Raw genomic sequence first — 15040 nt, forward strand, 5'->3', positions numbered from 1 at the left:
TATTGACATGATGGCATCACACAGTTGCCGCAGATTTGTCGGCTGCACATCCCAAAGATGCTCCATACAAGGCAGGATGGATCCATGCTTTCATGTTGTTTACGCCAAATTCTGACCCTACCATCCGAATGTCGCAGCAGAAATCGAGACTCATCAGACCAAGCAACGTTTTTCCAATCTTCTACTGTCCAATTTCGATGAGCTTGTACAAATTGTAGCCTCAGTTTCCTGTTCTTAGCTGAAAGGAGTGGTACCCGGTGTGGTCTTCTGCTGCTGTAGCCCATCTGCCTCAAAGTTCGACGCACTGTGCGTTCAGAGATGCTCTTAGGCCTACCTTGGTTGTAATGGGTGGCGATTTGAGTCACTGTTGCCTTTCTATCAGCTCGAACCAGTCTGCCCATTCTCCTCTGACCTCTGGCATCAACAAGGCTTTTCCGCCCACAGAACTGCCGCTCACTGGATTTTTTTTCTTTTTCGGACCATTCTCTGTAAACCCTAGAGATGGTTGTGCGTGAAAATCCCAGTAGATCAGCAGTTTCTGAAATACTCAGACCAGCCCTTCTGGCACCAACAACCATGCCACGTTCAAAGGCACTCAAATCACCTTTCTTCCCCATACTGATGCTCGGTTTGAACTGCAGGAGATTGTCTTGACCATGTCTACATGCCTAAATGCACTGAGTTGCCGCCATGTGATTGGCTGATTAGAAATTAAGTGTTAACAAGAAGTTGGACAGGTGTACCTAATAAAGTGGCCAGTGAGTGTATATATATATTATCAGTATTATCATCATTACTACATTACTATTTAACAATGTGCATATTAGGCTGCCATGGGGGAACATGAAGCCGGTGTGGATAGAATCTAATATAGGTGCAGTACAAGCCGTAATCATGTACATGAGTTCATAGATTTCCTCAACGTGAAGGGTTGTTCTTTTGTTTAAGGGGATAAAAATCCACAGATACCACATTATAACCGTCATGCACAAAGTCAACTTTCCAGTGTGAAGGCTCCTTTAAAAATCTTCTGGGTCTTGGCTTTCCATTTGACATAAGAGTTTACAATGCATGTCTAAGATCTTTAGCTTTTCTGCACTAATACATGGAAGCTGGTCTAATGTGAAATAGAATACATTTCTGGCAAATATTTTCCCTTGTAAATGCAAATATTATATTATTGATGCTTATGTGTAAACAAGAAATGCTTTAGTATTGTGATCCAATGTATTTAATTTATTGTACAATGTATGTAAATGGCAAAAAAATATCAAATGATTGTACCTAACATTTACATCTATCAGTATAATAAATGTAGTGTACTTTATATAGAAATAATTCTAGCTTTACTAAATGCACTCTATCCCTTATAAAGACAAATGGGCGGCCCCTTGAAATGGCGCTGGATGTTGGCTGTGGGACCGGACGTTACACTTTACCTCTAGCTCCTCACTTCAAAAAGGTCCTGGGACTAGATATCAGTGAATCACAGATAAGTGTGGCTGAGCAAATGACTTTGGCAAAAAATGTGACCTACATGTGAGTACTAAGCTGGATTTACTAATTATGCTGATATGGGAGCATTAGATGGCATAAGTGACACTGGTAATCGTCTGTCCTGTCTGTAGGGTGGCTCCGGCTGAGAAGTTACCACTGAAGGATGCTTCTGTGGACCTGGTAAATGCTGGACTTGCTGCACATTGGTTCACATTAGACAAGTTTCTCGATGAGACAGTTCGAGTCTTGAAGACGAGAGGATGCTTGGCTTTCCACGCTTTTGTACTATCGAGTGAGCTTGAATACAGAAATGTATCAGACGACCTGAATGCAGTAATGTCAGAGGTAACTTACAGATTACATACAGCGGGAGAAGTAACTGTTAAATGTCACTAATTTTCGACGTAAATATATTTCTAAAATGTGCAACTGACACGGAACGCTCACCAGAAGTCGGCAACAACCCGTCCAATCCACAGCGGCAAAGAAATCAAATCATAGATTTGCATAAATTAAGTAATGTGCAATAATGAGAAATTACACAGAGAAAAAGTATTGAGCACACTTACTGAAATGTATTTATATCTTCACACAACAGCCTTTGTTGGTGATGACAGCATCAAGACACCTCCTGTATGGAGAAACTAGTCGTGTGCATTGCTGAAGTGTGATCTGGCCCATTCTTCAAATCCTGAAGGTTCAGTGGGCTCCTATAACTGTGAGCTTTAGTTCCTTCCATACATTTTCTATTGGATTCAGGTAAGGTGATTGGCTCTTGGCCATTCCAGCAGCTTTATCTTCTTTCTCTGAATTGATAGTTTCCTTGGCTGTAAGTTTGGGATCATTGTCTTGCTGAAATTTCTACCCTCATTTCATCTTCATCATCCTGGTAGATGGCAGTAGATTTTATCGAGAATGTTTCGGTAGATTTGTCCATTCATCCTTCCTTCAAATATATGAAGCTTGCCAGTGCTGTATGCTGAAAAACAGCCTCACACCATGATGTTCCCACCTCCAAACGTTACTGTTGGTATGCAGTTTTGGGGAAGATATGCAGTGCTATTTGGCCTCCAAATGGTGTATAATGTCATTTTGGTCTCACCTAACCACACTATATTCTCCCAGTATTTCATAGAGCTGTCTAAATCTTGTTGAGTAAAGTTTAAATACACTTAAGGCCCCGTCTCACATAGCGAGATCGCTAGCGAGATCGCTGCTGAGTCACAAGTTTTGTGACGCAACAGCGACCTCAGTAGCGATCTCGCTATGTGTGACACGTACCAGCGATCAGGCCCCTGCTGCGAGATCGCTGGTCGTGTCGGAATGGCCTGGACCTTTTTTTGGTCGTTGAGGTCCCGCTGACATCGCTGAATCGGTGTGTGTGACACCGATCCAGCGATGTCTTCACTGGTAACCAGGGTAAACATCGGGTTACTAAGCGCAGGGCCGCGCTTAGTAACCCGATGTTTACCCTGGTTACCAGCGTAAATGTAAAAAAAAACAAACAGTACATACTCACCATCTGATGTCCGTCAGGTCCCTTGGCGTCTGCTTCCTGCTCTGACTGAGCGCCGCAAAGTGAAAGTGAAAGCAGATCACAGCGGTGACGTCACCGCTGCGCTCTGCTCTCACTGTACGGCGGCTCAGTCAGAGCGCGGCCCTGTGCTTAGTAACCCGATGTTTACCCTGGTTACCCGGGTGCTGCAGGGGGACTTCGGCATCGTTGAAGACAGTTTCAACGATGCCGAAGTCGTTCCCCTGATCGTTGGTCGCTGGAGAGAGCTGTCTGTGTGACAGCTCCCCAGCGACCACACAGCGACTTACCAACGATCACGGCCAGGTCGTATCGCTGGTCGTGATCGCTGGTAAATCGCTATGTGAGACGGGGCCTTTAAACATTCTTTTTGGTCAGCAGTGGAGTCTTGTGTGGTGAGTGTGCATACAGGCCATTGAAGTTGAGTGCATTACTTATAGTATACTTTGAAACAATTGTAGCTGCTGATTCCAGGTCTTTGTGTAACTCTCAAACAAATACAGTTGCATGCTGTGGTGCTAAAGCACTTCAAACTTTATTTGTTTGATGTATATGGAGGTGGCTGCTCCTAGTTCACACCTGTACACATCAATTTTCTGATTTGGAAGTCAGATTTTGTTATTTGTATATCAGCCCTCTGACCAAGCACTCTGCTCTCCAGTCTGTAGTGGTTCTAATTGCAGCAGGATCCTACCTACCCATAAATTCAGGCTTTAGCCTAAGAGAGGTATTCACACTAGATACATAGGAGCCTGTCACGATCGTGGTTTGTGTAACCACTGTGCCATGGACCGTGGAGAGCCTTGAGTGTTGTGACTAAGCGATCACCTGACTTTTCACTAGAGCCTCTGATGGTGAGGTTAGACTTGGCTCCAAATGAACACCAGGTGCCACTCCAGGGCAGGCCAATGGTTGTGCAGCTGGTGGACCCGGAGGACTGACTGGATGGAGCAGCAAGCAGAGCTTGCATCAGAGTGCAGCTGACCAAGTTCATATCTGAGTGCAGCAGACAGAGTATGTGTCAGAGACAGAGTCGGTGTCAGAGAGCAGCAGGCAGAATTTGCTTTACAGTGCAGCAGGCAGAATTTGCTTCAGAGTACAGCAGGCAGGATTTGCTTCAGAGTGCAGCAGGCAGGATTTCCACTTGAAGTACAACAGGCAGAATTTGTACTTGGAATACTGCAGGCAGGATTTGCACTGGTATGCGACCTTTCACAACTTAAACTGTAAACAGGAAGGTTGCTCAGGCACCTCCCTAATGGAGAGGAAGCAATATATACATATTACCTCAAAACCATTTGGCTGGGGAGGAAATAGCGAGTGCATGTGCTGGCCCTTTAAGAGGGCGGGAGCAAGCGCGCATGCCTTTAGAACATGGCCAGAGATCCGGCTGGAAGTGCTGCTGGGAACATGTGAGCATGAGGAAGAGAGGAGCCAACTGCAGTGCGGGTGAGTGAACTGACACCCGGCGTGGTGCTAAGAGTCCAGCAAACCAGAAACCACCTTGTCGTTAGCTGCTAGGCATGCATGAGTTGGCCAAATTATGTGCTAAGTATCTCCATTTTTTCTTATTTTCAAGAGCAGTAATGCTATTCATATTTCATATATTACATTTTTCATGCTTTAGCATTACCGAGCACAATTTTATTTGTTGCATGATTTGGAAGTCAAATAAATAAGGCAGCACACTAATGCCAAAACCTGCAAACATGAAACATGAAAATTGAATTGCATTACTGCACTAGAAATATGAAAAATGGAGAAAGTTTAGAGCATAAATTGGCCAATTTATGTGTACCTTGTAGCCACAATAAGGCATTTCTCGTATACGAGGGCCTAACAATGCCTTTCCTCTCTGAGAATACAGTCTTCATCTGAATGGGAACCTAATGTGAGCCCTCTCTTTGACTAAATCTCTCTTGCTGTGGAGGGGTAGTGGTCCTGCTGTGATTGAAAACACCTATGGCTAAAAGGAGGAGTGCTCAGTCAGAAGCCTAATGAATTAGGCTAATGAATTAGGTTCCCATTCAGATGAAGACTGTATTATCAGAGAGGAAAGGTTTTGTCACTACAGTGTGCTGCCTTATTTATTTGACTGTATATGAGTTGGTGACTCTAGGTCCAGCACCTGTTCACACTTAGTCTATGTTTGGATGTGATGGTCAGTTTTTTTAAATTTATGATTTGGAAGTGTCAGTCAGTTTTTTGTTATTTCTGTAGCTCTCCACATGTGGTCCTTGGCTCCTGGACAACTCCTCCGATAATTCTTTTTAATAGTCTACCTGAAATCTTGTGGGGAGTACTTGGTTGTGGCTGTTTCATGGTGAAATTATGTTCTTTCCACTTCTGAATTATGTCTCCAACAGTGCTCACTGGAACATTCAGTAATTTAGAAATGCTTTTGCAACCAATGCCATCAGTATATTTTGCAACAATAAGGTTGTTAAGGTATTGAGGCAGCTCACTGGTTTTCCTATCATGAGATATTTCTTGTGTGGCACCTTGAAAATGAGACACCTTTTTATAGCCCATCAGTTAAACCAGCTGATATTATTATTCACAAAGGATATGTACAGACGATCAATAAACGCTGCGTGTTGAACGCTGCGTACTTGTGCAGCGTCCAACCTGCAGCGTCCAGCTGTTACAGCTTAATCGATGGGATTGCAAGAAATCCCATGTCCACTATGCAGCCAGAGACATCAGCGGTTGCAGAGTCTCCGCAAGAGAAATTTCACCCATAGAATGTATTGGACGCCGTGAATACACATGGTTCAGTGAACACATACGGATTCACCTGCTTTGGACACAATGGACATGCGCTGCATCCAAAGCGCTGCCAATTCCTGATTGTCTGCACATACCCTAAGTGTCCAGATTGATAGATTTCAATTGGTGTCATGGCTTTCCATGGCTTTTTGCATCTTTCTCTTCATGTGTTGAATACTTTTTGCTTGTGTCATTTCTCATTATTACCCATAATGTAATTTATGGACATTTATGTTTGATTTATTTGCCTGTCTGTATTGGAAGGGTTTTTACTGACATCTGGTGAGCATTTCATGTCAGTAGCACCTCTAGAAATAGATTTACATAGAAAATTGGTAACGTGTTCAATACTTATTTCACCTGCTGTATAACATAGGTAGTATCTATACTCCTTTCCTACTCTACATTATAACACAATTCTGCTGTTATCATTTACTGCTGTTTGTCATGATATTTTACTAGTGTCTAAAGATGAGCAAATATATTGAAGTAGAATTAAATTCTTCTTGAATATTGCCAAAATACAGATATTTTTTGTAATTCGCTTTCACACTTATTTAGCAAAATGATGGGAGCTTGTTGTTTCTGAACCGCAAATGGCCATCACAAGATTAAAATAAATTATACTTCTAATCATTTTACCGGTCAAATCTTCAGCTCCATATCGTCACCCATCCGGTATTCCTCATATCTTCTTATCTCCGCCACTGAGCGCTGAATCTCTAGGCCTCTTTCACACTGTTCCAGGACTTCCAGCTTTCAAGAGCAATTTGGGAAAGATAAATAGAGAAGAAAAAGTCTCCAATTTAAGCTATCATATATCAAGACCCTTAATATTATTAAAATAAAATATGTTATCAATACACCTTAACATATGTGGAAGCATTATAGAACAACATCCCTCATGAGTCTGGCATTAAAGGCGTATACCACTTTCTCAAATCAAGATCAATTGAATGTAATAGACATAATGACTTTAATCTTCTTAGGTTTACCCTTACTCACAATTGTTTCCTCTTTGAAACAAAGTGCTTCCACCAGCTCAGGGCACCATGATATGGAGCCCCTGTGTCCCATTATATGCCAACCTGTCCCTGGGCAGATGGGAGGACTCACATAGTCACATATTGTCTGTGACTTATCTAAATAGATCTGTATATTTCTGTATGTTCATCTGACACCATGTCTGGTGCACTTGGCAAGATCAAAATAAAGAAGGTAGTTCCTTGTTCCACTCTTATTCTTTATGTGGCTACTCCTTTACATCCTTCCTGTTAAGGATTATATATATTTTTTTAAAAATGGGGAGCGATTAAATATACCTGCTAAGGATGACATATTTTTATGGAATGTGGAGCAATTCTTTTGGAGTTAACCCCTTAGTGACCAGGCCACATTTTTTAAATCTGACCAGTGTCACTTTATGTGGCAATAACTCTGGAAAGCTTCAACGTATCCCATTGATTTTTAAACTGTTTTTTTCATGATAGATTGTACTTTATGGTAATGGTAAATTTATGTCAAAATTTTCTGTATTTGTTTAAAAATATCAGAAATTTTTCCAAAAATTTCAAGAAATTAGCAATTTCTGTACTTTGAATGATTAACCCTTTTATCCAGATGGTAATACTACACAAAAATAGTAAATACAATTTCCCTCATGTCTGCTTTACATCAGCACCATTTGTAAAATATTGTTTATCTTCTTAGAATTTTACAAAGTTTAAAAATGTAGCAGTAAATTTTCATTTTTTTTCAAGGAAATTTACAAATTTACAAAACTTGTCTTTTTTTGGGACCTATTAAGATTTGAAGTGACTTTGGTGGTCTTATATGTTGGAAACCCCCAAAAGTGATACTATGTTAAAAAGAACACCCCACCATATTGAAAACTGCTGTCAGATAGTTCATTAACTCTTCAGGTGCTTTTCAGGAATTAATGCAAAGTAACATGACAGCAATGAAGAAGTTTATTTTTACCACCTGACCGTTTCTAACTTCTTAACAGGCCACTGTAGCTGGAAGACTCTAAGGCCATTATTTGGCCAGGAACTGCCATCGCAAGCATCAGTACCACACAATCAAGATCTCAGGGTGCTGATGGGGTTAAAGAGGGAGCCCCCACACTTTGTTAACCATCTAGATGCCATAGTCATTATTGAGCACAGCATTTAAGGGGTTAAATGACTATAGTCTGTACCAGCACTGATCGTGGCTGATGCAGCAAATTGTCAGCTATAGTGGACAGCTGAGAGCTGCTGGATTGTCGCCTGTAGTGGGGTGCCAGTCTCTTATAATGCAGGTCAGTAAAAAGACGTATTTGTGGTCACTAAAGGATTAAATAACACCCACATACATTTTTTTGTTGCTGTAGTGAAGGATTGCTCCTCAGGCTGGAACACATACCATTTTCACAGCTGGTCCACATGTGCTTCAGCTTGGGACGCAACGTAGGTGTGCGCAGTCTTCTGGTCATGCGCACCATACTACCGGTGTCTTTGTGCGTTCCAGTGTGGAAAGCTGACTCGCATTAGATCCAATGCGTGTCACTTCCGGGCATGTGCACTGAGACTAGAGGGAGCTCTCTTGTCTAATAATGTGGCGCATACATCCCTAGGGTTATAGAGTAAATTGATGCTGGTATCTACTATCGGTTACTCCCTCCTAAAAAGAAGATAGAGTAAGTTTGGGGAGTGGTCTAAAAAAGTGTGTTATCTAAACAGGTCTTTTGAAAAAGGACATAATAACACTGGATATCATGATTTTACCATCTTTTTACTTGGCCTCCTGTTGGGCCGCATAGTGAAACGCATTGAGGCATTTACAGGAAGCCAGATGAGTGCTCTTTTTTTGCCTTACTGTTGATGTGCTATCAATATGTTAACATTTATGGGCATAGTTGGCCCTGTTGGTTTATAAATTGCTCATGAGATATTATTAAGGTGTTGTTGATTTAGGACACTATAGGGCATGCAAGGGACATCTGCCATGGAGTGGGGGCGCCAATGTTGAATATCTAGGGTGCCAACCTCCGCTGGCAGGTAGTCTTGAGTTGATAGGGCAATTTAGTTTTCCCCATTATCAGTATCTGTTATATCATATTTTCACAATTTGTACTAGCATATATCTCACCCCGTTTATTGCAATATTTCAGTTGCATATAGACAGAGACCTTGTTTGATCTTATGTATACCTCTGATTTATGTTGTTACATTATATTAAGATTGAGACAAGTAGGGCATTTCAGGGACAGCCATTGAGGAGTTGGGATGCCATAACACTTCCCTAGGTTGTCAGGTTGTTATTAAGCACAGGTATGATATCAGGGTGGGTTATTTACTATCCGGTGTGAACATCTATTGTTTTTTGTTGTATGTTTTTTTTTGTCCACTTTTGGTCTATTTTATGGTGTGATAATAAAATAGCGTATTTTAATAATAAGGGACTTGATATATGATAGCTCAGTTTTCAAGAGCCTCAGAGCAGTTCTGTACATGCACGCACAAGGTCACAGTGCACGTCATGTCATCCTGACTTTACGATTACTTGGGCTAAACTGTCCTCAGCCTAGTGTGAAGAGGTCTGGGGATTCAGTGTGAACAGCAAAGATGAGGAGATGTGTTAAAGACCATGTGGGTGACTATGAAGAGCAGAAGTGAGCGGTAATGTGGATATAAGATTTTTTAAAATCTTTTTATTATGCCTTGGGGCCTGGAGAGATCTTGTTGTTGTTGGAGATCTGGATCTTGTTGTTTATTCTGTATTTGCAGTTTTCAGTTAATGACATTCTTTTGCTCCAGGGCGGCTTGCAGGCAGGTCTTTATGTGGTGCTTTGTTCACATATTCATCGGTATGGGCTTATGACAGGTCACTGATCCTTCAGTGACCTGCCTCCTATTTTACATAATGCATGTAATATTGTTGGCTTAGAAAAAATATTTACTTCAGCAAAATGGTGTCGGCATCAGTACATCCGCAGTAGCAGCTATTGCTTGCCGATAGATTCTACTGCACAAGTGGCATAGTGGCACCATTTTGTTGAAACCATTTTTTCTTTCCTTCGGCAAAATGGCACTGGCGGTGCATGTGCAGCGCCCCAGAGTCCTGGTCGTTGCAGTACTGACGCTCCGCCACTAAGGGGAGTGATGGTACGTCTGATGGCACTTAAGGAGTTCACCTGACCAGGTATCACAGTCACACACTATATTTCACACTCCAGCCACCAGGGGGAGCAAAGGGTTCTATGTATTAGGCCACTCCTCACAATCTGGTAAAACTGGGGGGCTGGATAGGAAGTTAGAGAGAAGCTGACTGGGTTTGATCCAGGCAACATCCTGTGGCAGAGGGTGTTGCGGGAGAAGATTCAGGGGGGTCTCTGTCAGGGGTGGGATCCTGGCAGTGACCTAGCAAACAGGACAGATCGTTACGGAGCCGCGCCTGCACTTGAATGCGGCGGCATCTTAAGAGAGGATACGAAGCGAGATATATTGTGGAGAAGTGAGAAACGAGATCGCAGCAAAAAGGAGATAAAGCCAGTAGGAGTCGTGCCCCGAGATCGGCAACATCCTACTGAGGCGCGTAGCCGGTGGCCGGAACGCCGAGGAAGTATTAAGCTCCAAGCATTACTTCAAACTCCTTCACCGCCAGGACACATTCTGTGTCGGCGTCTCCCACCTTACCACCAACGCAGATTCCAGGCCCTTGGATTGCGCTTCCCTTGTGACTATACCTCCACTCTGTCTAAGTGGATCCATACACCTTGGAGTTGTTTTTGCTCCCAATAAACAGAACCCTTACTGCATCTGTACTGGATCCTATAATTAGATTGGGACACTTAAACTAATACCAAGCCGACCTAACCTATACGGAGGTACTAGAATCATATATACCCTGTTCCTGTTAATCGCTCATTGGACTTAATGCCTGATTTTTCCAACCTTGGGAAATACGGGGTCTTCTCCACCTATGAATTCAGTAGAATATCTAAATATCATTTGACGAAACACAAAACAACTACAAAGGCACGTATTTTGTGACCAAGGCCACTGAGTGGCCGAAACGTTAAATACTATTGCCCTGTTGTTTTTCATCTTCGTCTTGAATAAACTTTCACGTTAGCAAAAATCAACATGATGAGTGCGGTGATTTGACTCTTTCTCTAGTACTAAGGGGGCTCCTGGCTCCGTTCACCAGCACCATCAAACACTACCAACGAGTGCTAGCTCTTTGTCTCTTTCATTACTTCAAACAGCGGCAGGACAGTTGATTTTAGGTTGGCTGTCTCACCTAAAACACCTAAGCAGACATAGGGGGCAATTGTGGGAGAGGGGAGACGCTAGGGTCCCGGAAGAACTCCAGGCCTACCCGTCATACGGGTGCGTCCTTTCCATATCATCTGGGGGACGGAGAAGAACATCAGAACAGATACGAGTTGTGAGAAAGAACATCAGAAACAGACAATAGTTGTGAGGACTATCCCGTGGTGCTCAGCAGGGAGGTACTACAACACACAGGCGCTAGAAGGTAGGCACTGATTTCCACCTGCAAAGGAAACTCTGGATGTGCCTTCAGACCGGCCGGTCTCAGCCAGCCCTGTTAGCAGTACTCTGGATTGCGGATCCTGAAGCCTTCAGTAAAGAGGTAAAGAGACTGCAACCCTGTGTCCTCGTTATTCATCGTGACCTACACCACACATCAACAAATCACCACCATCACCCTTTTATTGGACGCCCCTTAGCAGGGTCACGGACCGGGTCTAGCCACCGTGACAACCCCAGAACCGAGACTGAGAGGCCCGGTACCGAGTACCCCGCGGCCCTGCGTCTGGGGGCGCTCCACATGTGCAGAAGCATCTAGCACTAGTCAATAGATGCCACTGCGCAAGTGCGACACCCGCTAGGGCCGTGGCGTACTCGGAACAGGGTCGGACGATTCTTAAAGGGGTGGTCACGGCAACAGTGACCCGGTCTGTAGCTCTGGGCGCGCAATAAAAGTGGTGAGGGAATGTTTGTAAGGGATTTCACGTGATGCCAATTATAGAATGCTGTAGATAAGCCCTGAAAGTCAGTGTCTTAGAAGACCAAGCAAACTTTCAGTGGCAAATCAGAACCCTCGTTTGACTGCAAAAAACCTACAGGAAGATTTAGCAGACTGTGAAGTTGTGGTACATTGTTCTACTGTTCAGTGACACCAGCAGAAATGTGGCCTTCATGGAAGAGTCATCATAAGAAAACCGCTCTGCATACTCACCATAAAACTCAGCATCAGAAGCACGCAAAAGAATATCTAGGAAAGCATGATGAATTTTGAAAACAAGTCCTGTGGACCAGAGGTTAAAATAAAAAACTCTTTGACCACAATGATGAAAAGGTATGTGTGGAGAAAAAAAGGCACAGAATTTCAGGAAAAGAACATCTCTCTAACAATTAAGCACAGGGGTGGATCAATCATGCTTTGGGGTTGTGTTGCAGCCAATGCACGGTAAACATTTCATGGATAGAGTGATGTACAATAACAAATTGTATTGTGGTACCGTGTTAGCCAGAAAAATCGATGTGAATATTTTTCTGCCCAATGATGACAGAAGTATTCTAGGAGTGATACCTTTATTGGCTTTATAAGCCAAGGTAATCAAATTAGGCATTTTCTTACAAATGGAGAGGCAGTGGGAAAAATGTTCTTAGTTATTTGGAGTCCATCTGGTGGAGGTGTGAATTGTATCCATGTAGTGACTCATAAATCCAGGTGTTAAATTGAGTCCTACTGTCAACGAATTAAACATATTCATTAGTTTGTATTCCCAAATTTTTCTTTCCCTGTGGTCCTTAAAATTACCTTTTAGTATGTCATACTGTGTCCAGGTCCAGAGAAATGTTTTCCCACAGGTGTGTCCATTTCATTCCTGATTGTGTGCCTGTGTAAATTCATCTCCATTTGTAAGAAAATGCCTAATTTGATTACCTTGGCTTATCTATGGACTCATCACACTTCCCACCCCCTAACAAATGTCCTCCTGTAATATTCTTTAAATGTTGTGCTCTTTTCTTATTAATCTATTTGTAATCCTGCCTGAAGAAGGAGCCACTGTGCTCTGAAAGCTTGCAAACATATTATTTTCTGGTTAGCCAATAAAGGTATCACTCCTAGAATACTTCTGTAATCATTGGGCAGAAAAATATTCAAATGGATAGAGTGAAGAATCAATTCAATTGCATTTCAACAAATTCTTGATGCAAATATAATGTGAGGACTGGCGGAACACACCGAGTTAATATGGATGTTATAATTGGTGTGTTCGCAGCCTGGGGTCCACCGTGCAGGAGACAACCTGCTGCTAGAAAATGACGGCATTATTTGGCGGTATAAGTGAACTCAGTTACTTCACTGAGTCACACAGAAAAGAACATGCTGTGCCCTGTTAGCGTTACAGGGGAACACAGCTAACTGCTAAGCTGATGGCAGTCAGTGGTCACGCACACAGAGAAGCACCCAAAAACTCCTCACCGGAGGTGCTGGTATTCTAGGGGCTTATTTCAGCCGGGTCCCTGAATACAATCATACAAACTCCTCACCGAAGGTGCCGGTATTCTAGGGGCTTATTTCAGCCGGGTCCCTGAATACAATCATACAGGCGCGACCACAATTAGCAAGCTCATAACATGAAGTGATACTAGCGCATGGCCGTACGGCCATGCAAACCTTTCATAGCTGCAGCAGCTTCAGGACCTTCTAGAGGACCAATGGAAGCTGCTACAATACCAGAGCAACTTCAGGACCTTCCTAGAGAAACAATGGGAGCTGTCAGGACTCTGAACATTTTTTATTACCTTTTGTGCATTACTCCCCTTTTGCAAGATGGCGTCTTTGGTCTCATGTGCACTGTGTCTTCCTGCTATAAAACTCCACCCCAGCCTTCAGTCTGTGCTAGAGTATTCTGCCTTGCATCCAGCTCCTGACCTCTGGTGACTCCCTGGCTATATACCTGCTCCTGTGAACCTGTGTGGTGATCCAGCTACTCTGCTCTGAGTTCCTGCTGCATTCACCAGTTTCCAGTAATCCTCCATCTGCTGCTCGTGTTTACTTCCATCTGCATTTGCTGGACATGTAAGCTGTTGCTGCTCTGCAAAAACCTGAGACTATTACCCAGGCCTCCCTGGTTGTGCTAAGATATTATTTGAACTCCCTTATAAGCATATCTATCTGTGTTTGGACTAAGACAAGGACTTATTTGTGTCAAGTATCCTCAAGAATAACTGTGCTTCATAGATTTTCTGCGTGTTTGCATTTTCCTCTGAATGTAGCCTGCCTTTAAACGCTGTATTCCATTCACTTTCTATGACTTCACCCCCAAGGAGCTTAAGGAAAAGAACTCTCACTGTTCTCTCCCTATTAAGATCCTGTGTTCAGGACAGTGGATTTCCAGTGCAGCTATGATTGACTCTGGTGCAGGTGGCAATTTCATGGATATCGCATTTGCCAAGGAACATGGTATTGAAATTCAGCAAAGAGCCTCTCCAATTACCATGGAAACAGTGGATGGGTCACCTTTAATCTCTGGGCCTGTGGATCAGGAGACCGTACCCTTTGATATTGTGTTGGAGCCTAATCATCAGGAGCAACTTTTTTCTTGCTAATTTCTTCTCCTCATTTTCCTGTGATTTTAGGCATTCCTTGGTTGCGTTCTCAGAACCCAATTATCAACTGGGAGACAAAGGAGATTATCTTTCCAACAAGGAGCAACTCAGCGATAACAGAAGCTGTCCCTGAGTCCACGGCTACGGAACCACATGTACAGGTATTTTCTTTACCTCCAGCATATAAAGAGTTCTCTGACATCTGTGACAAGAAGAATGCAGATCAGCTTCCTCCACACAGGCATTGACTGTCCCATTGAGCTGCTTCTTGGGGCAGCTATTCCTTTTGGTAACGTATACCCTTTGGCGGCACCTGAGCTTCAAGCCTTAAAGGAGTATATTGATGAAAATCTGGCCAAAGGCTTCATACGTCCTTTTTCCTCACCAGCAGGGGCACCTATAATTTTTGTAAAAAAGAGGGATGGGACCCTGAGACCCTGTGTTGACTATCGGGAACTCAATAAGGTAACTGTACGAAACCGTTACCCTTTGCCTCTGATTCCCGAATTACTGGAAAGAGTCCACCATGCTAAGGTGTTCTCTAAACTGGATCTTCGTGGGGCTTATAATTTGGTGCGTATTCATCCAGGGGATGAGTGGAAGACAG

The 15040-nt window shown here is 43.1% G+C and overlaps 1 protein-coding gene across 2 annotated transcripts in view; it reads left to right on the forward strand.

Moving 5' to 3' along the window:
* Positions 1 to 15040, forward strand: part of LOC143784260 (putative methyltransferase DDB_G0268948) — a 122755-nt gene that overhangs the window by 75086 nt on the left and 32629 nt on the right. For both annotated transcript variants that reach the window (XM_077272287.1, XM_077272288.1), the window contains exons 3-4: positions 1376 to 1539; positions 1629 to 1842. In XM_077272287.1, the coding sequence (XP_077128402.1) occupies positions 1376 to 1539; positions 1629 to 1842 (378 nt within the window). The remainder of the gene's footprint in view (positions 1 to 1375; positions 1540 to 1628; positions 1843 to 15040) is intronic.

This window comes from Ranitomeya variabilis, chromosome 7 (genome assembly GCF_051348905.1).
Source record: "Ranitomeya variabilis isolate aRanVar5 chromosome 7, aRanVar5.hap1, whole genome shotgun sequence".
Lineage (NCBI taxonomy): Eukaryota > Metazoa > Chordata > Amphibia > Anura > Dendrobatidae > Ranitomeya > Ranitomeya variabilis.